The following is a 26,205-nucleotide window of genomic DNA, read 5'->3' as shown; positions in this document are numbered from 1 at the left end:
TTAGCATGTGCAGGATGGAAGAGGCAGCAGATAAGCTTACACCACCACTTGGTGAGTGTATACTTGGTACAGTATACTTGACAAGTGCTGTTATTTCCTTCTGGTCACGTGAGCAGTAATTTATCATGCCCCATGCTCAATCTTATTTAAGAATTTCAGTTAATTTCAGGCTTTTGCCGCCTTCTACTGTTGAGGTATTTTGCTCAGCCTCCTGAGTCATCTTAAGGGGTTTACTCACTCAGGAACAAGTGACCCACAAGGATTAGGTTTCACCAGTTTGTTTTAAAAGTACTCTTGAAAGAAGACAGAAAGTGTTTTCCTTTAAACTTTTTGTTTAATTCTACAGAATCTGTCTTCCTTCTATTCTGCAATTACAGTTGAGGTTCACAGGAATAGCTTCAGAGGTTCTCAGCTACCACAATGCCTAAACTTCACTTTTAGATAAACTCAAGTAAAAATTCTGGAATTTTCTTGCCATCATAATTCAGATTCACTTTGCACAGCAGAAATTCTGATGTGATGGATCTTTACAGAAGAGTGATTTAGGCATCTTAATAAAAAAATCCTTAAAAATATAACATCTTCAACATTCAGTTTATTTTCTAAAGTAAAAATCCCATGCATAATTCTAATATACAGCATTTGATAAACAAAGACATGTTTATAAATATGTTTTTCCTTTTAATAAAGATCTCTATCTACAGTCCAGATCCTGAATGGCAATCTGCCCAACTGTTTTTCAGGCCAACAGATTCCACTGAATAAAGTGTAGATCCATATTGTTTCAGGTACTGGAAAACAAGTATACTTCAGAACAAATAATGATCTCTTCAGGCACTTGCCATTTGGCTAACCCAAGCTTAAGAGTTTCATTATTTATAAAAAGCAACAAAATTGCAGTCTTTACAGCCTTCTTAGCTAATTTCTGCTTGAAAAAGGTGCAAAACTAGACATTTACATCAGCCATCTTGCTAAGAGAAAATGCCGTATTTCTTCTCCAATTCTTCAACAGAAGCATCTTTTAATCCCATGTGGTTCACGTGATTGAATAATACCTGTGTAACTGAAAAAGAAAATCCCAACATGAATCTTTATTTTTGTAACTCACATTCTTTAAGTAAGTTAATCCAATTCTTTCCTTGGTGAAAGTAAGGGGCATATAGATTATACAGCTGAAATACAAATACATTTTTTGAACTACTGGGAGGATGAACACAAGTAGCAAAGCAAAACTCTCACTTTGTTTCAATGCCCAGGAGCTGCCTAGCAACACTTCCTTACACAGGTGTATAATCCAGGCAACAGAGAGCTTTTAGTTTCTTTACTAACTTGACACTACGCCACTACATGCAGAGGACAAACATTAATGCCAATGGCAGATAAAGCTTACATCAGGAAAAGGTATTCATAAGAGGCACTGCACTTCAGTAAGTAAAGTTATTTTATTTTAAGGAGATTCATATTTCAAAAATTTTAAAGTATATGGTAATTAGTGAAACTCAGCTGTAGATAGTGAATTTAAATTTACATAGACCCAGAGAAATGTTTTTCTTTTAAGAGTCTCTATTACATAGTCTGTCTGGTGCACTAAATAAAGAAAAAGTTTGAGACAAAACCCACTTTTAGAAACCATGAATTCAAGCCAATGTCAACACAAATTGCAAACTAACTGATGACTGATGCCTCCAGAACAGGACAGACAACTAGGCTGAGTGCTTTACAGACTCTGTTCTCATTCGTTTGCCAACAGAAAAGTCAGGATTTGCCAAGAAATAGTCGTAAATTGTGGAAACTGTATAATCTGGATACCTTGGATCTCAGATTTGTAGGATTTCATACAAATTCATAAATTTGTAACATTACCAGCTACAAACTGACAAGATAGCAACGCTTATTTTATCAGAATAAAATGCAGTGGTATTACTGATTAAAATAAGAGGATTTAGCTGTAGTCTTCTAGTCTAAACAATAAATAGAGCAAAAGGATTAAGAAAAATTACATGACATTCATATAAACTTCTAAAAATAATAAACTAGACAACTAAAATGATTATTACATAGAATAAACAAGAGTAATGCTAAGTTTTACATATTTTTGCCAGATTCTACAGTATCACAAAGACACTACCAAATTACTTACTTTTTTTTTCTGAACCTGACATAAACATTACTGCCATATCAAATCTTTTTAATTCAGAGAGCCTCTGGAGGATTTCAAGGATGAGTGACGGCTTCTCTTTCCTGAAGAAGATTATTACAAATATAAAAATAACCACTGGTGATTAGAAATATTCAGTAGCTGCAAGCAATATTGAAGAATTCAGGAACAAGAAATTAAAGGACAAATAAAATTCCCCTTTCGTATTCACTATCTTTGTCTTTCCACTTGTCCATTCACAAAGCAAAAAGTCAATATCCAGAAACCTTTATGTAAGTATTGTTGTTCTACTGAGCGAGAGTGAAGAAATACAAAAACCTAGACTGATGCAATTTGGCTGCTGGTCATGTATAGAATACCTAGTACATGGTTTAAAGCTTACACCTGGCCATAACATCACTATTTTTATATGTATCAGGCAGTGTGACAGGAAGCAGCACCGGTGGCCTTAGGAAGCTCATTGAAAAGCTGAGCCAATTACAGCTGCCTTAACTTTCATCCATACAGAAAATTCCTAGATTGTGTTTATTTCACATTTTTTTGGTCAACAGTAAACAGGCACTGCCTTTGTTACAAATACTAACAAATAGTATCTTTCTGTTATAATTTCACATTTCATTTGGAGGGAGACAGGACTCTTACCTAACAGCAAACAATTTCAGCTTCCTAGCCTTTTTAATTTGTATCACCCAAAGCAGGACTGTATGTCTAAGACAACATTTTTCACCCATTTGATGGATATTTTACTTTTTAAGGAAATCAAGGGAAAGGCAAACATTGATTTATGCTTGCTTATCTCCATAAAACAACACCGAAAAACATCGAGTGTGTGCTTCTCAGACAGTGTAATTCAGAAAAGCAGTACAGTGCCTCTGACAGACAAAATGAATGTTAGGACTCAAATGGTAGCATGGATAGAAATTTCAAAAATAACCTGTCAGGTCCTGCCTTATCAGAACCTCAGTCTCCAATACACATTTGCTACAGGCAACTGTAAAATGCTAGCAGATAATTAAGTCTGAATGCATCACAGTAAGCGTGGCATAAAACCAAAACCCCCTGAATTTCTCAGCTTTAGAAAGTTAAAATAGAGGATAACGGGCAATTCTATGCGCTCCCAGAATACACACACAGTAATATGAACAAAAGTTATTTCATACAAATTAATGCAAGTTTCTGGTGCTCTTTAGCAAAGCACAGTTCAACAACACTCAGTAAAAGTATTTTTTTCACTTCTTTTCTACCTGCTTTTTCATTATGAGTTTCACTTCTTAAGAAGCATCTACTAAGTAATTCCAATTATGCTCATGTAATGCTGTGTGCTGGAAACAATTTTGTAAGCCCGAGGTTTGGCCCAGAGAGAAAGTAAACTCCCAAACACAAAACAAGAAAACAACCTCTCTCCACCACAAAACCACCAAACCTTTCAAAACTGCAATGAGCAATGTAAAACAAAGGAGGAGTTAAACTTACTCAATATAGAAGTCATGTAGAATTTTCAGGATCTGGTTAAACAAGTCTGGATCTAAGGATTTCTGAAACAGCTTTGCATAAAGCGAGGGTTCTATTTGCTATAGAAAAATTTTAAAAGTTAATTTTAGACAAAAAAATACAACTGAGTCATGAGAATTACATGTGCATTTTTAGAAGGTCATGGACAATGCTGAAGTGCATGAAAGCAAAAAAATCAAATCAGAGAATTTAACATGAAACAACTATTTTTCATTGTTTGCTTGAGTTTTTTAATTAATGGTAATTTCTAACTTAAAAAAATGTTAAGTGATTTTGTTTTTCAAAATATATGTGAGTAAAAGTACACATTAAGCAGATTGCTGTTTCAAGCATTTGATCAGTTTAAAAATGTTGCTATATCTAATTACCCTAGAAGCAGTCATTAGAAAATTATAATTTAATAGTTATTAATGTAAAGTCTTTAAAGAAGGGCCTATATTTGAAAAAAAACGCAGAGACTGTACTTAAAGCAAATAAAAAGGCACAAAATAAGAAAAACTCAAATGAGCATCAGATTGCTTACTGTTATGTGAAGACAATTAAGTAAAGGGATTATTGTATACTTGAGGCACTCTAAACATATCTATCCCTTCCACCTAAGGGTACTGTTTCTTCAACTGATGTTGAAGAAATTGTCCAAACACTGTTGATACTCTATGTTTCATACCTTCAGGTACAAGTACATGTTTTCAGGGCAGCCTTTCAACTTTCTGAAGTCAGATTCAAGCTGGAAAGAATTTGTAGGAATGGGAGGAACTGCAGAAGCAGACATAAATGACCTTCTGATTTCTTTTTCTCTCTGCTGGCTTGCAGGAGAAGATGGATGCAATGTTGATGAAATTCCTTTCACATTCACAGGCAGCCTGCAAAGGTATTTTGAAACATACAATCAAATCAACTTTTAAGGAAATTCTACAGTGAGACCTAATTGGAGATCCCTCTATTCAGTGAAACCTAAAATACTGAAAACTTTTTAGAAAAGATTGTGTTTTAGTTTAAGCAGATATTTTAAAATTCCTTTTCTAAAAAAACCCACATCTGCAAATACTTAAATTTAATCAGCCTCTCTCTACTTTTTTTTCTGGAAATAATTGCATTTTATAGTAGGTTACTCTCATATATACCTGCCAAAAACAAAATCATATTTTCTGTAATTTCATAACGCAAAGCAGTAACAATGTCAAATGGATAAACTAGTTCCAACACTGATAGCAGCAGATCTACTTTTTGTCCTATAATTTCTCATTTAAGTCCACAGATTTTTTAGAAATTAAGAAATGGCTAAGCATATACTTTTTTCTTCAGCTCTTCACACTAAATCCATCTAACTGAGCTAGAAAAGGTGTGTGGGGCCAGTGCTTCTCACAGAAGTTCTTTGATAAGGATTCTTTGTATCAACAGAATGAGGCAGTGCCGATGCAGTGGACAATGAATTCTAAGACTGAGCAAGGATAAAGCTTCTGTACTTCAGCCTAGTTTCAGCAAGACAGACTTCAGTTTGCTAACTAACAGTGTGACCTAGAAACTGAGCACATCTGAAGCTACCACCTGCCTCAGCAGAGGAAAGGGTGGTGACACTCATCTGCTCCTCTTCTCTCACGTAGCTGGGGTACAAAGAATGCTTGAACTCTGTTCAAAATATCTTCTAAAAACAACAAATAAAAGTTGTAAAAACAGCTAGGGAAGATGGAGTGTCCAAGCAAGAAAGAGTACAGCATGCAGATGAATGCCTTTATATTTGCAATGTAATTCTGAGTTTTCCACCTGACACTAAACGGACCATATTTGTCTGAACCACTGAGTGGTCAACAAGGCAAACGTGCAAGAACCACCCCTTTCTTTCAACACTGCTTTTCCAATTCAGATTCTCCAAAGTATCTTCAAAACTTCACCAACATGTAGACATCTGGAAATTAAGATTATATTTAAACTACACTTACCTTTTAAAAAGAGGATCAGAATTATTATACTTACTGTGATAGTGATGTATCACTGATTTCTTCTATTTTCAAGTGCTTTGCTTTTGGAATATCAACTGTAGTCAACAGATCATCCTGATCTAGACCTTCTGTTGCTTCAACACTCACTGAATTCCTCCAGTTATTGACTAAAGTAGTGCTGGGCAAGTCACCATCTGATGTATCATCATCATCAACTTCTTCAATCTCTATTCTTCGCAATGGCTTCTAAACAGAGCACAGAGCTCATGTCACATATGGACTCAACACAAGTGTTTAAACAGACTCCAGACACAGCTGTGTGTAACTTAAAATAATTGTATGATAACCAGTTACCTCTGCAGTGGTGCACAGAGAAAACACTTTGCATAAAGGTAAACGGCAAAACCAGGAAACCATAAAAATCTACATGAAGCCTGATATTATAATTTTATTGCTTTACCCTCATAAACTAGTATATCCTTATGGATCTCCATACACAGTCTGTTTTCCCAGTAATAATTGAAAATTTATTCTTTTTCACATTAAGGTTGAATAGGCAAGATCTATCATATACTCTGTCCCATTATGTGGTACAGCTTTGTAATTTAGCAAAAAAAAATCCAACAACACAGGCCCACAACTTCAAATTTTCATATAATAAATATCTGTAACTCAATCCTGCTGACTGACCAAATAACATACATCCCAAGGTAATTAATTCCACCATGTGCTAAAATGCTTCATGATCCCCATTATTTTTGACCATCACCTAGTACCACCATCACAGGTCTTAGAAAAAAAGCTCTCATCGCTTCTTACTTTAGAACTTCATTCCTGAACATGAACATACTATGTATTGCTCTAGAAATACTGATGCAAATGCACATGCTTAAACACACTCAACAATTTAGACTTCTAGGAAATGGCAGTAATAAAAGCACAGATGTTTCATCTATACTTATTCTACCTTAACAAAATAAGAGGAATACAACCAACCTAGTGTCTTCATTTAATTTAGCAGCCAAAGTGAATACTTAATAAATATAACTGTCTGTAGTATTTCAGCTACTTCATTTAGGTTTAAAGATATAATGTTTCTAGTTATAGAGAGGACATAATACTCCTCTCTCTAAAAGGATCAAAGTAATCACACACTTTCTATTAAAACTATCCATCTGAATTACATTACTCATGAGGGCAAACAAAGGTTTTCAAATAGAATGAGTGCATACACATACCAAGTACAAGCACTCTTTGTATTTACACAACTCATTGCTGAATGTATAAAGATTAAATGTACTAGAAGAGGAAGCCTAATACATAAAGAAACCCGGAATTGCATTTTTTCATCTATAACTCATTCATCTGACTATAACCACTGATAATTCATTGTCCAAATACATTGCTTATAGAAAACCAATATCCAGCCGTCCTGCAGTTTACATGGACAAAAATGCATGCCCAAAGCTCTTTGAAAAGCAGCCCTAGGTGACAGCAGCATATGGCGCAAGGAGGCAACCTGTCTTATAACCACTATGGCTGCTGTAAAAACTGTAAACAGCAATAGAAACGAAGGAAAGTTTACCCAGAGGTTCTCAACTTTCTCTCATTTACTCCCAACTGCAATGTCACCTATGGGCACAAGCCAGGGTTTGGGGCTGCCTGCCTATTCCACATTATAAATGTATGCATACGCCATGTTTGCTGAGAGTGGTACAGCAGGCTGAATGCTTATCCCACCACTGCTGTGAACATCAGCATTTCCATGTGTGTATATATTCTTGAAAAATATCAAAAGAGCAAATTTATGTATTTTTGGACAAAAGCACAAATTTATGTATTTGGCACAGGGAAGGCAATCTATCAAAGGTCAGTCTATAATATAAAAAGCAGATTTTAACTCCAAACTCTACTTTTCCCACCATTATAGAAAGCAATTCATGTAACAACTTACTGTTGATTTAATCTGTAATGGATTATCAATCATTTTCACTATATTTTTGATTTCTGCTTCTTTTATCAATACTGCAGGATATTCTTGGCGAGTTTGCTGCTCTTTCTCAGCTAATTCCTGAAAAAAATGCCAAGTCGTCCAAAAGATCAGGTGTTTAATGAGTAAATACAAGATATGTTAAAAATAATGTAATAAAGAATAAAAACCTTCTAGTACTATAGCCTTACCAAAAAGTCCTAAACAAACAAAACCCCACTATACCCAAATAAGCATACATACATTTCTTATTTTCGTGAGTTCGTTTATTGCTTGCTTATTTCCAGGTTCCAGCTTCAGAACAGCTTCAAAATCTGAGTGAAAAACAACACAGAAACTGTAGATATTTCAAGGTACAATGTACACATGGTAGATTTTTAACCTTCTATTTTCCTCTCATAGCTCTAAAAACAATTAAAAGCAGGTAAGTGATAGAATGGCCAGGGTTGGAAGGGACCAGCCACCAGTGGGTCACATGGTCCAAACTCCTTGCTCAAGCAGGGCCATCCTGGAGTGCAATGCACAGGATGGCATGCAGACAGTTCTTGAATATCTCCACTGAGGGAGACTCCACAACCTCTCTGGGCAATCTGCTCCAGTGCTTGATCATCTGCACAGTAAAAATTTCTTTCTCATATTCAGGTAGAACTCCCTGTGCATCAGTTTCTGCCTGTTGCCTCTTGTCCTATTGCTTGGAACCACTGAGCAGAGCCTGGCTCCATCCTTTTGCCACCTTGCCTTCAGATACTGATAGACATTGGTGAGGTCACCTCTCAGTCATCTCTTCTCCAGACTGAACAGGCACAGCTCCTTCAGCCTTTCCTCATAAGAGAGGTGTTCCCTTCCCCTGATCATCTTTGTCACCCTCTGTGGGACCCACTCCAGGAGCTCCATGTCTCTCTTGCCCTGAGGAGCCCAGAACTGGGCACAGCACTCCAGATGTGCCTCAGCAGGGCTGAGTGGAGGGGCAGGATCAGCTCCCTGGACCTGCTGGCAGTGCTCTTCCTAATGCAGCCCAGGATTCCATTGGCCTTCTCCTTCCAGAAGGGCACTGCTGGCTCATGGACAACTTGTTGCCCACGAGGTCCTTCTCCCAGCAGGTCATCATCAGTCTGTGCTGGTGCAGGGGTTGTTCTTCCCCAGGTGCAGGACCCTGCATTTGCCTTTTGGATTTCTGAAGGTACCTCTCTGCCCATCTCTCAAGCTCCTTCTGGAAGCCTCACAGCACCCTGGGGTATCAGCTGCTCCTCCAAGCTTTGTATCATCACTTAACTGGCTGAGGAGGCATCTGCACCTTCATCAAGTCACTGATGAACAAGTTAAACCACAATGGACTCAGTATTGAACCTTGAGAGACACCACTAGTGACAGGCCTCCAACTAGACCCTGTGTCACTGATTAAGACGCTCTAGAATCTGTTCAGTCAGTTCTCAATCTACTGCACTGTCCCCTTATAAGTAATCCTAATGCCTACATAATTTCCTACTTTTAAATGAACTTTCCAAACTATTTCTTACCACTCATCATAAGCAGCAACAGCTGTAATTTCACACAAAATGCGTGAAAAATGTCTTTGCATTATGTGGGCACCAACACAAGAGTTTTTACACATATTCAGTGAAATTCAAGAGAAACCACTTCATTCTTAACTTCTGCACTGACAATCTCAGTAAGTTAGCATAAAAAAAAGAACAGGATGTGCTTATACTGATCTCTTACCTACCATATTTAGGCTAATTCAAAATCATACCTTGAATAGCTTCCTTTAGCTTCCCAAGAGCAACTCTGGCAGCTCCTCTTCGGGCAAAAGCTTTAGAATAGGAAGCATCTAAGCGCAGAGCTTGTGTGCAGTCATCTTCTGCCTCTTTGTACCTCAGCAAAAGCGTAGCACAAAATTAATAATCGGTTTCAAGAGGCAGTTTCAACTGAGATGATGGAACTTCCCAAACCAATTAAAATATAAAGGTAGATCTTCATTACCTACATACATAAACATATCACTGAGCTAAAATGTGAATTAAGAAAAACTCGCACAAAATATGGTTTCTCAGCCCCTTGAAATTTGAGCTGTATCTTTTGGTATCTCAAAACAGAGTGCTGACTCTTTTTAGTATTACAAAAATTCACATCCTCTGTAAAGAAAAAAAAAACACATTAAACCTTGTCAGAGCAGAATCCACTTTAAAAATTCAACAACGGCCTTAAAAACCAAGTTAGTACCATGGATTTGTACTTCTGAATACCAGAAACACCATTACAAACAAAGAAAATGTACCAGAGAGGAGAAGCAAGTATGCATGAGAATAAATTTTTCTGTATTTGGAATTCTGTGACTTGTCCTTAACTATTTCAGAATGAGAACTCAAAATATCCTTGCATTAATGTCATTTGCTTCATTTTAAGATTAAATTTCCTCATCCCATTTATATTGTTACATTAGATCATGATTCCACTACGTGCTTAATAAAATATTTTCATTCATCCCTCTTCTCCATGTTCAAACTATCATTAAAGTTATGCAAATTAATTTTTATTTGCTGTTCTCATCAGCACTAGCAGTTTGTAAGAATAGCAAAGGGCTTTTGTTGCATTTTATATTTGGTCCTCTTTGAAATGTAAAGACTCATGATACAGGATTCATCATAGGGAAACAATATTCTTGCTTGGTCATTCAATTAAAGTATTGCTTCCTCTGAATCTCACAGAAGATTATTTGCATTCTGATGTCCTTTAAATTACAAGTGTTGTGTCAGAAATATCCATGCAACTCATCTGATCCTAATTTGAGATCAATCTACTGTCTCTAAAGATACTCAGTAAACAGTAAAACAGATGACCAACATAACCCTCTGCTCTTCATGCTACCAGCTTACATGTTTTAAATTACCACACCATCACAGAGTCAAACGAAGTTCACACCTAAAAACTGCCTGTATGGAACTTATCTAATTTGCTGGAAAGCATGAATTTCCATACAGTTTCTGGGTTATTTGGATAAAGCTTAATTACAAATAAACAAGCAACACACACATGCCTCTATCCGTGAAGTTAAAAATAACATTTTAAAATGTAAAAATTTCCAGGAAAAGCTGTTACTCATTATCTCCAAAGTCAGAAGTTATAATTCACTTCTTTTTACAGAGCAACGTTTAGTAGTGGACTGGGTTTCATAGTTGAACACAAAACTTTGGACAGTTCCTTCCAGAAAGGTGAATATCTGGATTTTGCACACATAAAAGAATGAAAAGCCAACTTCAGAAACCATTATTTCACGCTGGTGCTATTTTATTCTCTCAGAACTTGCTTCCTACAAATTGCATTTTGAGATCACACATACAGATTTGTTCCCTCTCCTTTACTGCTTTCAATTTGATTTATTCCATACTGAATTCTAAAAAAAATGAGGAGTGACAATAACTCAACTTGAGTGAAAATCTGCCGGATCATTATTCCTCGTGCTCTAAAACAAACAATACAGCATGTGCAATTCCACTTACTTCTCAATCTTTAGGTAGGCCATGGCTCTGTTAGCTGGCAGTAGTGCATTGGTGCCATCTGCTGCGATACCGCGGGTGTAGCACTCTATGGCAGCCTCATACTTTCCTTCTTTGAAATAACCGTTACCCTGCAATATTTAGGTTCGAACAAAAAAACCCAGCATTGTAAAAATTCAGTGCAATTAACTTTTTGTTATCCTTTTTTGCAGAGTGACAACATTATGAAGATGAACTGCAAAGAACACCCACATCAGGGCAGACAGTTACAGCGTATTTCTTTCTATCTACGTTTTTGTGTTCTGCCTCCAAACTATCTTAATACTTTCTAATACTTCAAGGATAAAAAAAAATCTTTGTTACATGCATAGTTCAAATGCAGACTTGCAAGTCTACAACTTATTTAGCTTTACGCTTGATGTGCAGGATAACCTACCCTGTACCTCATGAATTTAAACACAAGCTGAACATTTACAATTCCCCTTTCAAGATGATTTTATGACTTCACAAATTCATATTTATCCTGCTCCATAAAACTTATCCTCAAATATTACTTGTCCAAATGTTGTTGTTGTTTTCTAATCAATGCTTCATACAAGAAAATTACATTCCTTTTTTGTTTGTTTCTGGGGAACTAACATTACCTTTTGCTTCTCAATACTGATGTGAAGCTGCACATCTCTGCTACTACCCTACTGACGGACAAAAAACCAGAAAGGCCACAGTTCAGACTTGATCGATGTCACCAGGAACAAGCCTGCAGTGAGTCAGCTCTGCTGCCAATGAGCTACTGCATTGGACTGAAATTTCTCTTCTGAGACCTAGTCAAATTCTTGCTCCTTAATGCATACTTTCATTCTTATCTGATTACTTCTCACAACCAGTATAACAAACCTGAATAATGATAACAAGTTAGGAGTTACATAGCTAGGTACGTGAGCAGAAAAATTATCGTTCAGTTGGTAATGCTATTTATTTATTGAAAGAGTGGTAACAGGGAGAAATCAACAAACCAACTGTGAGTCAAGACTATGCATCCAGAGATACATTTTCATTGTCATTGTTGCCTGCACCCCCAAAGTCCTTTTTATAACTACTATTCATCATGTAATGAGAGGTTTAAACACAAGCCATAACTCACTTTGGACAAGCAAGCATCAAGACACTTAAAATAATGGAGAAATGGAATCTTTGTAAAGTGCAGTTTAAGTTCTACTTGTCTTACTGTGTATTTGAAATTTCACATATACAATCTGGGTTGTAAAAACTACCTTTTATAAGTATTCCTCTAGACAAATCCAAACAGAGCTCACTGTCCCACTCACCTTCCTAGAGGCAAAATGGGAAACACCTGAAGTAACATCAAGGCCATTCCATGTATGAAGTTCAAGGCGGTTCCAGGTTTAATTTATACATTTGCGTACCTAAAAGCAGCATAACTTACAGCACAACAGCAGCTTTTTCTTTGCTAGGTTTCTTGTGTTCCACCAGAACCTGTGACCTACCAGATCTTTTTCTGCAATTGCCTTCTGCTTGAGCTGCTGGTCTTCAATGCGCTGCTTCTCTTCATCTGTTAATCCTGTTCTGACTGCATCCTCAAACTCTTTCTGTTCTGAATTTTCTTTCAATGACAGAGCCTGTAAAAACATAATTTTCCCCTTCAGTAACTATTTTCCCTCTTAAACATTTTCAGAACATAAATTACAATAATTTATAAACTTTTAGGATAAGAAAATCTACCAAGCTTTTTAACAGAAGTGCCTGTGCTGTAAACTAAATACAAATTGAAGAGAAAATTTAAAAACAATTTGTTTCTTGAAAAGGTATTTCTTTGAGGGACTGCAAGTCAGAATAAATGCTTGGTAAATTAGAAGTATGTAATTTCTGAAGCACAGGATGAAATGACTGATGGAACCTTTCTATATGGCCAATTCACGTATCATTTATTTCTTCAATTACTGGAGACTTTGCATCTTCCTTCTGAAAATAAATTTTTCAAGCACTGTCAAAAACACAGTTGAAGAGGCATAAGCAAATTCATACAGAAGTGACAGGTGAGCTAATAGCTCCAAAGGTCATAATAATTAATAAAACAATTCAAATTATTCAACAAAATAAAACAAATAATAACAAATAAAACATTCTCCCTGTCGTGAAAAGAATCTAACTTGCACTAGGAGTATTTTGTTCTGTTCTTAAAACAACTTTCTGGTTTGGTTGACCACAGCAATCAGTGGACTACAAGCAGGCTAGCAATGCAGTTTTATGGCCAAGAGAACACGGAAGTTCTCTCATGTGCTGTGCTTCCTTACACCAAAATACTAACCAATCAACCCACTCACCAAAACCCAACCAACAACAACAAGTCCAAAAAGACACCAAATGGTGCACACATGCAGTCTTAATCTGGGATCCAATATTACACTGATATTTGCATATGTGTGAGTTTCTCCAAAAGAAACTCCATTAAAGATTTTGACCTCAGTGAACTTCAGATGCCAGAAAAAGCATCTTTATTGAGAATTTACTGAATCAGTTGTTATAAAAATTGACACAGATATAAATGGAACAGGGTGTATTAATTTATGTTAGAATCTATTAATCTTTTTACCTGATCAATTTTCTTCAGTTCATTTTTTGCTTCAAAATTGTTGGCATCCAGCTCCAAAACTTTTTCATAATCTATCAGAAGACCAGAAAAGTATGTTACAGGTAGGAAGCATAAACCAGTAAGCAGAGCATTCTTTTGAGATATACCTTTTTTGTAATTACCCAAGAAGCCTCAGATATTTCATACATCATTCTAGAACAGTTAAAGCTGAATTATTCAACAACTACAAACATCTACTGCTATAATTTGGACTTGCTACTTGAATTTTACCTTGCCAGAAGAATATGCAACATGGTATTTCTTTGTTTATAGGAAATGAAAATTAAATTCCTACACTAAAGAAGAAGATCACACAAGTTTGTATGCATCTTAAGAAAAGATTTTTTAAAAAGACCCACCTTCTTTAGCACCTTGAAGATTTTTCAAAGCAAAGCGAGCGGCCCCTCTTCTCGCATAAGCCTTTACGTAATTTTTATCTAAAGCAAGTGCTAAATTGCAGTCAGATTCCGCAACAGAAAACCTATCAAAAAAATGAATGAGTAGTTTGGACACAAATTTTCAGCAGTTCATCTTACTCTGAGGCTCACCAGGTTCTTGATAACATGGGAATCTTACATGCTTCAGCAGGAGCACAAACCAAGTACTTACAAGTTTCTTGATTCCGATACATTAAAACAAGAAAGAAAAACAGCAGTAAAGAATCTCTACTGCCACAGACAGAATAACTAACTCCCCTTTCTTCACCCAAAACAAATCAAAGCCTTAGAAACAGAGCTCACTGAATGTGAAAGGCAATTTAACTTTCTCTTCTTCTTTTTTCTTGAACTCTTACACTGTTAACACAGAAGATGGTGAACTGCTAATGTGCAAGCCAAGGAAAAACTTATGAGGGAGACTACCAGACTGCTTCTCCTGGTGATTCCTATTTTACTATGAAACTGGAAGCCAGGTTGCAGCAACACAGCATAATGCATAAATCAAGAATTAAAACTGGACCAAAAATCTGAAGGTAGCGTTTCAAGAATAAAAATAGCACAGATTTAACAATGCAAGTCTTACTTTTTCATTCTATAAAAAGCTGATGCTCTGTTTGTGGGCAATACTGGATTGTATGGATCAGAATGCATCCCTCTAGTATAGCATTTTATAGCTTCATCGAAGTTTCCTTGTTTAAAGTATTTATTACCCTGTAAATAGAAAAGAGCAAGTTTTTCAGCATTTTTCAGAATTTTCAGCAAGTTACTGTACATTGGCAGCTACAATTAAAAACCCTAAAAATACAAAGTCTTCCAGAAATGTTTAAATATTTTAGTTCAATATTCCTCACAAAATACTGCTTTACTATGAAATATGCTAACATATTCTAAGTGCACCATATTTAATAATTTTCATGATATATTCTCTAACAGAGGTCTATAAAATATTCATTTTCAGTATCTCTAGGTCATTTCCAGAAATGTGTAACAAGCATATACATAGCCACTTAAATTACCAAATGAGGTTTTTTTAAGTTTTTAGTAACTAGGTTTGGCGTCTTTGCTTTCCAAGTCAACATTTTCATTTCTTTCTCCTCTGGGACTTTTACCTCACACACACTCTTCAACGATCTCACTGCAGCCAAGATAATAATGGCCAAAGGTACCTCAGCTTCTCAGTGTAGACTGCATGTGAAGGAATTCCCACAGCAGCAGGAATACAACACAAATATCATCCATGTAGACAATTTAAAACAAACAAACAACCCACTCCACAAAAACCCAAACCAAAGCTAGAACTACTGAAGTCAATACTGACTGGCAGATGGGTTAGGTGTTTGCTTACAAACAGAGAAGCTTATCAAACACATAGAAGCTGCTACACAATTTAGCCTCCTTCTTATGGCAACGAAGCCTGAGACAGATCTCTTTCTATATCCTACTCTATTAGGCAAAACTGAAGCAGTATGAACTTTCCGTTATTAAAGCAACGAAGTTCACCCACCATTCCCAGATGTGCTGGCCTCACAAAGGGAGTACTTTTAAGTTCTTGCAGATTTAGTTTGGGCCATTCAGATGTTGTGTTCAGGTAAAAACCAGTTTGCTCTATATAGCAATTCTACACAGCCATTCAACTTCTCAAAGCAAAACATGACCAATATATTTGTCATCACAGACATACATTAATTAGAATCTGCCAAGCTTGCTGCTACCAACAATGAGAAGGAATAGAACTGCAGTGAGAATTTTCTATTTTGGAATAATGGGCAGGGAAGCAGACAGAAAGACTTCCAAATAGGCAATTCTTTCACCAGATGTGTGGTCTCAGCAGATGATCTTTTAAAAGAAAATTGCAAATACTCCTATACCTAAATTTCTTCTGTATCAATAATAAACATCTATAATTCTATAACCTTTTCCTTCTCTGCAAGAGCCTTTTCAGCATCTACGTGAATTCCATCTTCTTCGGAGTCTGATTCTGGAGATACAGAATCATGAGTACTATCTTCTTTATCAAGTTCTTCAAGTATTTTATCCTGGAATCAGAAACAAAAAACCAAAATGTTGTCTTCGTTATAATTTAAAAGTGCAAAATAATACAAGTAAGATTTTATTAATTCTGTCCTCCAATGCTGACAGCTGTGCTTAGTCTTATATTCTACTAGAATTATGACCTTCTAATAGGCTAATTGTTAAAACAAGCTTTTTTTCCCCTTAAACTAAAATTCAATCTGCTAGATAAAAGCACAGTCAATAAAAAAAACAATAATTTATGAATATTCCAAATATTAAATTTGTAATCTTTTGGGGTGAAAGCTACCCTATGTTCATACAGTACCCAGCACAGTAAGATACTGACTAGTGGACTGATTCTCAGCACTGCAACAAAATCTTATTTAACACAGAATCAATTGGGGACAAGATTCTGGCAACAAAGCAAATCTTAATACTCACCACATCAAGTTTTCCCCATGCTTCATAATCATAAGACTTGATCTTGTTTTTCTTGTTTTCCTCAGAGGTTATCTTTGAAGGGACTTTATTTTTGCTTTTCTTCTTTTTCTTAAAAGCCTTGTTTCGAATTGGTGGCAAATTCTAAATAGAATTAAGTAACTTATTATAAAACAGATGTGTGGAAATCACTTGCACTGAAGAATCTACAACACCTGTATCTAGACAGAATACCTATCTAGTGGCTAGTTTTATTTTAGAAATCCATGAAGCAAGCTGTTCTCATGAGCTCTACAAAACCACTAAGAACTACAAGCATAAATCTTTAAAGACTTAATAGTAGATATTACATATATGACATAAAATCGAGTTTTAGAAGACAACTGTCTTCAGGGTATCACTAAAGAATCACTTCAATATACTACATGTCAGCAGTAAACTACAAATACTGATGCTGCAAACAGAAATATTCGCACTGATCTACCCAGAACTGATAAAAAGTTTACTGGCCTCATCACCTTCAGGTGCTACTGGCCCACAGCTCTGTTGGAGGTGCAGTTTACAGAGGAATCTGTAGTTTACTTCAAGTGACGAACACATGGATTATTCTATGCCTTCTATTCAGATATTTTAAGTAAAAAAATGTAATTTTGCTAATGCAAAACATAATTATTATAAACACTATGACAGTATGAATAGCTGAGTTGACACAGGTCTTGTGTTTTCTTACCTCTTCTGGGACCCCACTCTGTTTCCTGAGTTCAGAATCCACTTCCTTAATATCTTTTTCCCAGCTCTCCAATTCTCTCATAAAATCCTGCAGCTCTTCAGCATTTTGCTTCACTTGCAGCTGCAGGTCTATTGCTTTACTTGGTGTACTCATCATAACCTGCCAAAATTCAAGGAAAAAAGCCTTCTAAAAAGAAGTTGGAAGTATGTAGTGAAGGAGGCTAGCTACTTCAATATTAACAAGTCTGACTTACATGCCAGTCAGACCTCCCAATAGCATAGGAGGAACATTAAACATTAAGAGACTAAAGAGGAAACACAGTTTAAATGTCTTTCAAAAATGAAGGGAAGCCATAGTATTCCGATAAAACTATTTAATAACAAACAGCAATTCACATTTTCCTAACTAAATATAAGGTAGAGCACCCAACAAGTCAATGGCAATCCTGAAACTGCAAGCAAGTCCCTACAACACTGTTTAATAATTATTAACACTTGATTGTCTTCATAGATTTTGCTATCTCAATTCTGTTGTTTTAAGTGAAAGAAGTTCTATTATCACAAAAATATCAAGTCACAATTAAAAAGTAACCTTAAGAATTTTGGTTATAATTCAGAAAAAAAAGAAACCCCATGTGTGTACAGTTCATAGCACAAAAATCAGAAAGGATGAGGTAAACATGTTTTGAAAACAGTCATGATTAAGTAACTCATGATAAGCTAAATACAAACTTAGACAAAGAGTTATGAATAGTTGCTAACTATAACCTCTTGATGGTGAGCTTCAGGATCTGTTACAAGCCTCACGGACATATAAATAAGCTATTAGTAGAGATACTACACATAAAACTTTTAAGGAAGAAAAAGATCTAGGCTATTTGACATGCTTTATTTAACACTATTTTTCACACCTGTGCAATAACCTAGTAGCACAACAATATAAATATATGAGCCAGACAAAGCTAATGATTTCTGTGGTACAATGTGCCATACATAATTACATAGTTTTCATCACGTTTCCAGTCAAGCAGCGTACTATGTTTTTATCCACCTTCAACTGCTGTCCCATGTCGAATTACCACTGTAATATTCAGTCTGTTAATTTCGTGCAACTTGGGCAGGGACACATCAAATATTCCATACAGCTTAGCATTTCTAGGCAGACAGAACAGGATACTTTAAAATATGCAAAAAAATACCTTGTAATCTATTGACGGGTTTTTTTTCCTATGTCTGACTAAAACAAGATTCTCACGCAGGCGAAAGCCTAACACGAAGTCTGGCTGTTTATTCTCTGCCACTCTAAAGCATCCTGATAAAGTGTATAAAGTCAAATTGCTCGGTTACCAACTAGCCGCACACAGCTTAGCGACGCCTTTAACCCACGCACTGAGAGCAGCCCCTGCGGCGCAGCCCTTAAACCCTTCAGGCACTTTTATTCGACTCTCATCTGAGAGCTGAGCCCTCCCAACGCCCGAAGGCTGCTGCTCCCAGCGGCTCCCCGGGAGCGGCCGCAGCACGGGCCGGCCCTGGGGCGGGTCCCGAGGCCGCGCCGCAGGAGGCCCCGAGGCACAGCAGCCCCAGCGAGCCCCAGCACCGCCCGCAAGTGCAAGCGAGGCCTTGACTCCATCAGGCTGCGCTCCCCACGCCTCACCTCGCCTCCCCGCGCGGCCAAGCCGCCCGTGGCCCACAGGGGCGGGGATGCGGCTGCGGGACGGCGCCTCCCGAGCACCGCACGCCGCACTCGTCCCGTCCCGCCCCGGCCTCACCTGCGCCACGCCGCGGCTCCTCCCGCGCTGCCCGGCCCGCTCCCGGCCTCCCGCGCGGCCCCCGGAACCAACTGCGCCTGCGCGCGCGCCCCCCGCCCACGTGCCGGGAGCGCGGCCGGCGATTGGCGCGGCCCCGGGCCCCGCGGCCCCGGCAGGCGCGGGCCCGCACTGCCGGACATGGGGCAGGGGGAGGCCGATTCGCCGCCGGCGGCTGACAAGAAAGGGGCGGAGGAGGAGGAGGAGGATTTCGGCTACCGACTCTTCCCGGACCGGAATAAGAAGCCGCAGAGCTTCCTGGTCCGCAGCCTCTTCACCTTCCACAACAAGTGCCAGCTGATGCTGAGGCTGACCCTGGAAACGAGTAAGCGCTCCCCGTCCTCCCGCAGGCCCGGCTGCGGCGCGGGAGAGGTGCCAGGCGGAGCCCTGGCCGCCCGCGGCCGCCAGCGGCGGTGACCTTGTGCCGCGGGTCCCGGGGAGGGCCCGGCCCTCCTGCCGCAGCACCCCCGCGGCCGCCGGACTGCTCCCGAGCCGGTGGCGGGGTGCGGCTGCCGATTTAGGAACACGCTGATTTTGGTTAAGATAAAACAAAATTTCGAAAGTGGCAGAGAGAGGCTTTTTTTCTTATAAGAAGCTCTCCTGTGCTGCTTTTTTTTTTTTTTCCTGAGAAGTTGAGATGATTTGTCAATGTCTGTGCATTTATGCCCTTTGCACTGTTTGATGTGGACTGTGCGTGTTGACAGCAAGCAACGATGGCCACTATAGGCTGCTCTATTTATGTTTATTAGTAATAAAATAATGTCAGGAGTGACTTGATTCCTGAACAGCTTTTACTCTGTGCTCTGGGCTATCAAAAAGACCATGGCCACTGGGTCATGGGAGGTCATTCTCCCCCTCTGTTCTGCTCTCCTGGAACCCCACCTGCAGTACTGCAGCCAGGTCTGGTGCGTAAGAGGAAGATGGAACTGGTGGAGTGAGTCTAGAAAGGGCTGTCAAGTTGGTCAAGGGGCTGCAGCACCTCCCCTACAATGACAGGCTGTTCAGCCTGCAGAAGAAAAGGCTGCATGGAAACCTCAGAGCAGCCTTCCAGTGGCTGAAGGGGCATACGTGGAAGCCAGACAGAGACTCCTCATCAGGAATTGCAGTGATAGGATAAGGAATAACGAGTTCAAACTGCAACAGGGCAAATTTAGGCTAGATACACAGAAGAAATTTTTTATTGTGAGGGTGGTGAGGCACTGGGACAGTTGCCCAGAGCAGCTGTTGTTGCACCATCTGAGCGTATTCCAAGGCCCAGTTAGATGAGACTCTGAGGAGCCTGGTCGAGTGGAACATGTCTTTGCCCAAGGCAGGGGGATTGGAGCTTGTTTATCTCTAAGCTCCCTTCCAACTCAAACATTTCTATGATTCTATATCACATAGGCTGATCTGTAACAGATACCAGTTGCATTGCAATAGGATTAAATATTGCAAAGTATAAATTTGCATGTATAGAGCTTTTCTTGATTTTTCCTTGACTGTCTTTATATTTTGTTTATAGATGATTTTCAAAACTTTTGTCTAGAGAAATTGATTACAGCAATGTTTTTCTAGATCCATATGCTCGACTTCTTCTTGAGGCTCTGAAGCAATCCGGTTGGTATGTAAACTAATTTGTCTTTTTCTGTGTACTAATGTCACTGTAATAAGTAGTGACTGAAGTTTTTAAAGTTCTTTTCTGTGACTTTGTTTGTTTGGGCCTTTCAGCACTGTCTTCAATGACCGGCACTTTTCTTGTGAAAACTGTGATGGCTGTGTCAGTGGAGGTTTTGATGCTGCCACATCTCAGGTAGGTGCTGGACATAGTACTCTTTCAAAGGACCACAATTTTTTTAGTGTTTTATGGCTGGGATTAACTCTACCCATACTGATACATGAGTTAATTATGAAAACAAGAGAAATGAAAGATGTTCCATGGCATTGGAACTAGTACACTTCAGTATGATAAGGCTGTTACTGTTGAAAAACATCAATCCAAGGACCCTAAATCCTGCTTGTGGTGTGCCTCTTAGAAGTAAGGGAGATGTTGAAACTTAGTGAAAGGACTACCTATATCTCTTCTTCTGCAGATTGTTCTGTGTCAGAACAACATTCGCCAACAGTCCCATATGAACCGGGTGGTCACACATGAATTGATTCATGCATTTGATCACTGCCGTGCACATGTTGACTGGTTTAAAAATGTCAAACACTTAGCATGTTCAGAGGTAAGTTAAAATGCTTCTAATGTTGTCATTTTATTAATTATTACTGGTTATTAGGGCTGCTTTGTGTTACGTGGTCTGTTACACACAATTAATTTGTTTTAATCCTGTTAATACATTTTGTCCTTTCTGTCAGGTCAACCTAAATAGTTTTGTTCGGAAAACAAATACTTAATTTTCACAAATATTAGTTAGTTAATGTCATACTAAGTAGAATGTGATCACTGTGAGTGTAAGAAATGGTTATTGACAAATAAGAGAGTTGTTAGAAATGAAAACACATTCACATGGTAATCAAATGCTTATAGAATTCTTTTTATCCCATGCAAGTCATGGTATGTTGGGTGATTATCACAGTAACCTTGGTTTTGTTTAGGTTTTTTTGATTAATAACAAACTTGTCTTTTCCTGTAACATTCATTTTTTTGAGTAATTGTGGTATTGCTGCCAGTACACTGTAGTTATGAATCCATCACATCTGGATGAGGTTCTGAGTAACGTGGTCTAGTGGAAGGTGTCCCTGCCCATGGCAGGGAGATAAGAACTTGATGATCTTTAAGTCCCCTTACAACCCAAACCATTCTATGATTCTGTGGTTTCAGAGGACGTTTGAGTGTTAAGGGCCGTAACATTTGACTCTTCAGGAGGTGAAATTAAATGGAGCACAGGCTGGGAGGGATTCCTCTTGTGTATCTGACACAGGTGTTGTGTGTATGAATCTGCATGCTTTTATTTGATTTCTGGTGTAATCCATATCATTTTATCACAGAAAAGTTTGTCACAGGCTCAGCTTCACTCTTTTCATTTCTGATTCTTCTATCTCCTTCCCTGCCAAGTGGCACAGGGAGCCAGGGAATGTGAGCTGTGGTCAGTTCATAGCACTTTGTCTCTGCTGCTTCTTCATCCTTGCTCTCTTTCCCTAGTCCAGCTTGAGGCCCTTCCCACGAAATACAGCCCTTCATGAGCTGCTTCAGCATTAGTCTTTCCCTTGGGCTGCTGTTCTTCAAGACCTGTTCCACCTTGAGTTCTTTCCACAGCATACAGTCTTTCAAGAATGGACTGCTCCAGCATTGGTCCCCCAAGGCCCACAGTTCCTGACAGAAAATGCACTCCTGCATGGGCTCTCTATGGGCTGCTGCTTTTTTCAGGGCATGTTTGTCTCTCGTGTCGTGATGTCTTCCTTGGACTGCAGTGTGGATATCTGCTCTACTGTGTTCCTTCACAGACTGAAGGGAGACAACCTCTGTCTCCATGGTCTTCTCCTCTGATGCCTGCAGCACCTCCTCCCCATCCTTCCTCAGTGTCTGTGGGGCTGTTTCCCTCACATTTTCATCACTTCTTCGTCTCACAGCTGCCTTGTAGGTTTTTTAGTCCTTTCTTGAATGCGTCATCACAGAGATACAACCAGCACCAGTAATGGTGGGTCTGTTTTAAAACCAGTTAAAACAGCCTCTGTCTGACATAAGCTCAGCCATTTCTACAGTCTCACAGAAGCCACCCTGGGAGGCCCCTCACTGCCAACACTTTGCCATGTAAACCTAATACAATAATTCTTAATTATTAACTTTCATATACTTTATTTTTTTATCCAAGCATTTCCGCAGTGCAGAATAAAGCATGTAAACCTCAAACATAAGTTTTATATAAATCAAGATTGTACCTGGTCTTGCTCTTGTCAGGATTATTTGTTCATTTCAGGTATTTTGATTACTTAATTTTATGGTATCTACTTTTTTTGTTGGCAGCTTTTCTAATTCTTACTTTTTCACATTTTCCATGCATTTATTTTCACTCTGGTACTTAATTATAGGAAATCAGGATTTATTTACATTTCCTAACAGACTGTGTAGGGTATAAAATATTTAGCAGAAGAAGAAATTCTAGTGTAGAGGACAAGACAGTTAAGCTAAAGCATACATGCTCATCTAAATGTAGGTTTTTGCAAAACAGATGAGTTACAGCTCTTCTGGTATTGCACCTGTAGTCTTTGGAAGGTATCTGCCTTTCTTCCTGACTGCTGTAACAGATTCTGATATAGACTGGGGAGAATAATATTACTTCCCATATTCTTCTAGCAGTTCATCTATATACATACATATAATCTCTACTGCTCATTTATGTATATTTTAGGGATGTGTGAGAGGTAGTTCCTGGAGAAACCTGAAGGTTGTTGTAGTTCACTGAGGCTGAGATGGATGTAAAGGGTACGGTAGTAACTGGTGCTTAAGAAGTTAAAGTTGCCTCAGCAATCTCCCCTACCAACAGTCATCAGAAGTGTAGAAGAAAAATGTTTGTTACAATTTCTTGGACTTTGTATTTTCACATGTTTCTCTGATCTTGTGATTTTTTTATTTTTCTCAATAGATTCGAGCTGCTAATCTCAGTGGAGACTGTACTTTGATGAATGAAATAGCCAGGTTTAAATTTGGATTGAAAGGGCACCATCAGGTAAAAACTGTGGCTATTAAAATATAATAATTTATTATGTTACCTACTTGGTCTTAGCCTTCTGAGCTTTCATAGCTGAAAATTTTAGAAAAAGAAATAGATGCTATGGAGTTGCTGTTTCCTCTTAACTAACCCTTAATGATCAATGTTAGGTTTTTTCCCCACCTTATTTTTATTGGAGTGAAATCCCTGAACATTTAGTCATGTTTTAAAGCAATACCACAAACAATGGATGGCTAATAAAACCATTGCAGGAAATGTAGTGGAAATACCTTATCCACTTTAAGTGGTTGACACTCTTAAAAAGTTATTGAAAACTGAAGGAAGCAAAATGAGAAGGTTTCTAAATAATCATGTGTATTAAGTCTTGTAGGAATTATTTTTGTGAATAGTAATGAAGTCTACAGATTGAGACCCAAGTAATTACTCATTTTAGAGTGGCAGTTAGCTTGTAGATGATGTTTACATATTTTTTCATCTTTTGGCAAACAAACTATAAGAAAAAGTTACCACGAAGAGAAGTATCAAAATGAAGGCCAGTAAAGAAGTCATTCCATTGTTTCACAGCATTTCAGTTTGTAAAGAACCTAACTGGTATTTGTGTTTGTCGCTTTCTAACCTTTTTTTTGTGTCCAGGTCAAGTTTTACAAATACTTAATACCTACAAATAATGCCAAATTGTATTTTAATTTCTATTCTAAGGAATGTCTTTTAATTATTTCATGGTTTACGTGTACATGGAAAACTAAAGCGCATTGTTTACACAGGATGGAACTAAAATGTACTTCAATGCTTACTACAGGCACTGTTTGACTCTACTTTCATACAAAATTGTTGCCTATACAGTAGGATACAAAATGTGGAAAAAAGTTGCGCTAATAATGACAGATTTTTTTTTTTTTTCACTTCAGACTTGTGTACGAGACAGAGCAATTCGTTCCATTCTGGCTGTTAGAAAAGTTAGCAAAGAAACAGCAGAAAAAGCTGTGGATGAAGTTTTTGATGCCTGCTTCAATGATCTGGAACCTTTTGGAAGAATCCCACACAGCAAGGCAGATGCAAAACGTGCTTACAGAGACTTTCAGAACAGAGATCGCTATACTGCTAATTTGTAAGGGTGGAGGGGAAAGCCACGTGAGGAATTACATTAATACCTGATTGTTCAGTAACATCTGGAGTTACAGTCCATGCCCACAGTGCACGTGGAAAGGGCAAATCTATCAAGCGTATTAATTAATTTTTTAGACATTTTTTGTGAACCAACTTCCATTAAAATAAATGGGGTAAATGAACAAGACTAAAAATGGTGCTTGCTCACCTTATTCCAGAAAGATAATTTAGTATGCCAAATGACTCGTCAAATACAATTCAATGTGCTTTTTTCACTCTGACTGACTAGGACTTGGTTTCTGAAATTTTGTTGCCATTGAATAAATCTTTCCATAAAATCTTCAAGTTTTCCCTGTCTTTTGATACGCAGTAGTGAACTTGATAATCTTCATCGCTTTATTTTAAAAGATACTGAACTACAGCTCTGTGCTCTAGATTTAATAACTATGGGTAAACCCAAAATTTAGTAACTGCTACATTTGCTTTTGAGCACCTCCTGAAATTCTTGGGTGGTTATCATTTCCAGTGGGGGGAGAGCTTTTGTGACTTGAGTCCTTTATGCCCTGAATATGCTGCTCATGTCCTCGTTGTCTGGTATTGGAGGACCAGGTATGATGATCAGTGTTGCCTTCTTCTGTTCTGTGTTCCAAAATGTTTTGTGACAAGAGGACTGTCAATGTATGAAGCTTTTTCGGGCAATACATAATTTGACTGGGGCAGCAGACTCTGGTGAGACTTGAGCTGCAGTGAGGCACTGAACTGCTCTGGAAGGGAAATGTCAGCACATGCACCAATTTCAAGAGCCTGACATGCTGTGGCTGAAAGGAGGAGGTAATCCCAAGTACCTCCAGAATTTGGCAGCCTTTGACAGGGCCCTTATTTGACTGTAGACTTGGGCTCCTGCAATCCACCTATTTATTTCACATCCCTACAATGTTTTGGATCTGACCATCATTCTGTAGTTTCCTCCTGGGAAGTATTCAGTCATGTGATAAATCTCCAGCCCACTGGTGCTGCTTCTAAGGTGTCACTCAGGAACAAAGTGCCTGAAGATAACAACAGTGTGTTGCCTTTCCCTGATCAGTTTCATCACTTTGAGAAGATTAAAACCTAAGCACAGTCCTCACAAAGGACAAAGCGGAGCATGCACAAAGTACCTGAGAGAGCTGATCAAGCCTGAATTGCCTGAGTTCTGTTTGTGTTGGACTATGTATGGGTTGCATTTATTTCCAGGTGTAGCATAATTCATACCTATAGGAACCATTGCTTCTGGGGCT

At 38.3% G+C, this 26,205-nt stretch overlaps 2 protein-coding genes across 2 annotated transcripts; one reads left to right on the top strand and one right to left on the bottom strand.

The window, feature by feature from the left end:
• Positions 1 to 575: 575 nt before the first annotated feature.
• RPAP3 (RNA polymerase II associated protein 3) lies at positions 576 to 17,518 on the bottom strand. Its single transcript, XM_005480542.4, has 16 exons — positions 17,363 to 17,518; positions 16,636 to 16,776; positions 16,095 to 16,217; positions 14,765 to 14,892; positions 14,104 to 14,225; positions 13,706 to 13,776; positions 12,600 to 12,731; positions 11,098 to 11,225; positions 9,351 to 9,472; positions 7,844 to 7,914; positions 7,565 to 7,681; positions 5,645 to 5,856; positions 4,338 to 4,533; positions 3,632 to 3,729; positions 2,141 to 2,241; positions 576 to 1,063 (listed from the first exon to the last, which is right to left on the bottom strand). The coding sequence occupies exons 1-16, from the start codon at positions 17,516 to 17,518 to the stop codon at positions 972 to 974; spliced, it is 2,010 nt and encodes a 669-aa protein (XP_005480599.2). The 3' UTR covers positions 576 to 971.
• Positions 17,519 to 19,307: 1,789 nt separating this feature from the next.
• ATP23 (ATP23 metallopeptidase and ATP synthase assembly factor homolog) lies at positions 19,308 to 25,268 on the top strand. The gene is made up of 6 exons (XM_005480544.4): positions 19,308 to 19,491; positions 20,721 to 20,766; positions 20,874 to 20,955; positions 21,236 to 21,373; positions 23,735 to 23,818; positions 24,730 to 25,268. The coding sequence occupies exons 1-6, from the start codon at positions 19,308 to 19,310 to the stop codon at positions 24,931 to 24,933; spliced, it is 738 nt and encodes a 245-aa protein (XP_005480601.2). The 3' UTR covers positions 24,934 to 25,268.
• The last annotated feature ends 937 nt before the right edge of the window (positions 25,269 to 26,205 follow it).

This window comes from Zonotrichia albicollis, chromosome 4 (assembly GCF_047830755.1).
Source record: "Zonotrichia albicollis isolate bZonAlb1 chromosome 4, bZonAlb1.hap1, whole genome shotgun sequence".
Lineage (NCBI taxonomy): Eukaryota > Metazoa > Chordata > Aves > Passeriformes > Passerellidae > Zonotrichia > Zonotrichia albicollis.
The sequence above is the reverse complement of the archived record's forward strand: the minus strand, read 5'-3'. Positions and strand labels throughout refer to the sequence as shown.

Coding starts and splice junctions, on each gene's coding strand:
- RPAP3 (XM_005480542.4), bottom strand. CDS start 17,518: ATGATGAGTACACCAAGTAAAGCAATAGACCTGCAGCTGCAAGTGAAG. Junction 16,218..16,635: donor CATGGGGAAAACTTGATGTG/GTGAGTATTAAG, acceptor TTCTGATTCCAG/GATAAAATACTTGAAGAACT. Junction 13,777..14,103: donor TCTTCAAGGTGCTAAAGAAG/GTGGGTCTTTTT, acceptor GTCTTCTGATAG/ATTATGAAAAAGTTTTGGAG.
- ATP23 (XM_005480544.4), top strand. CDS start 19,308: ATGGGGCAGGGGGAGGCCGATTCGCCGCCGGCGGCTGACAAGAAAGGG. Junction 20,956..21,235: donor TTGATGCTGCCACATCTCAG/GTAGGTGCTGGA, acceptor CTTCTTCTGCAG/ATTGTTCTGTGTCAGAACAA. Junction 23,819..24,729: donor GATTGAAAGGGCACCATCAG/GTAAAAACTGTG, acceptor TTTTCACTTCAG/ACTTGTGTACGAGACAGAGC.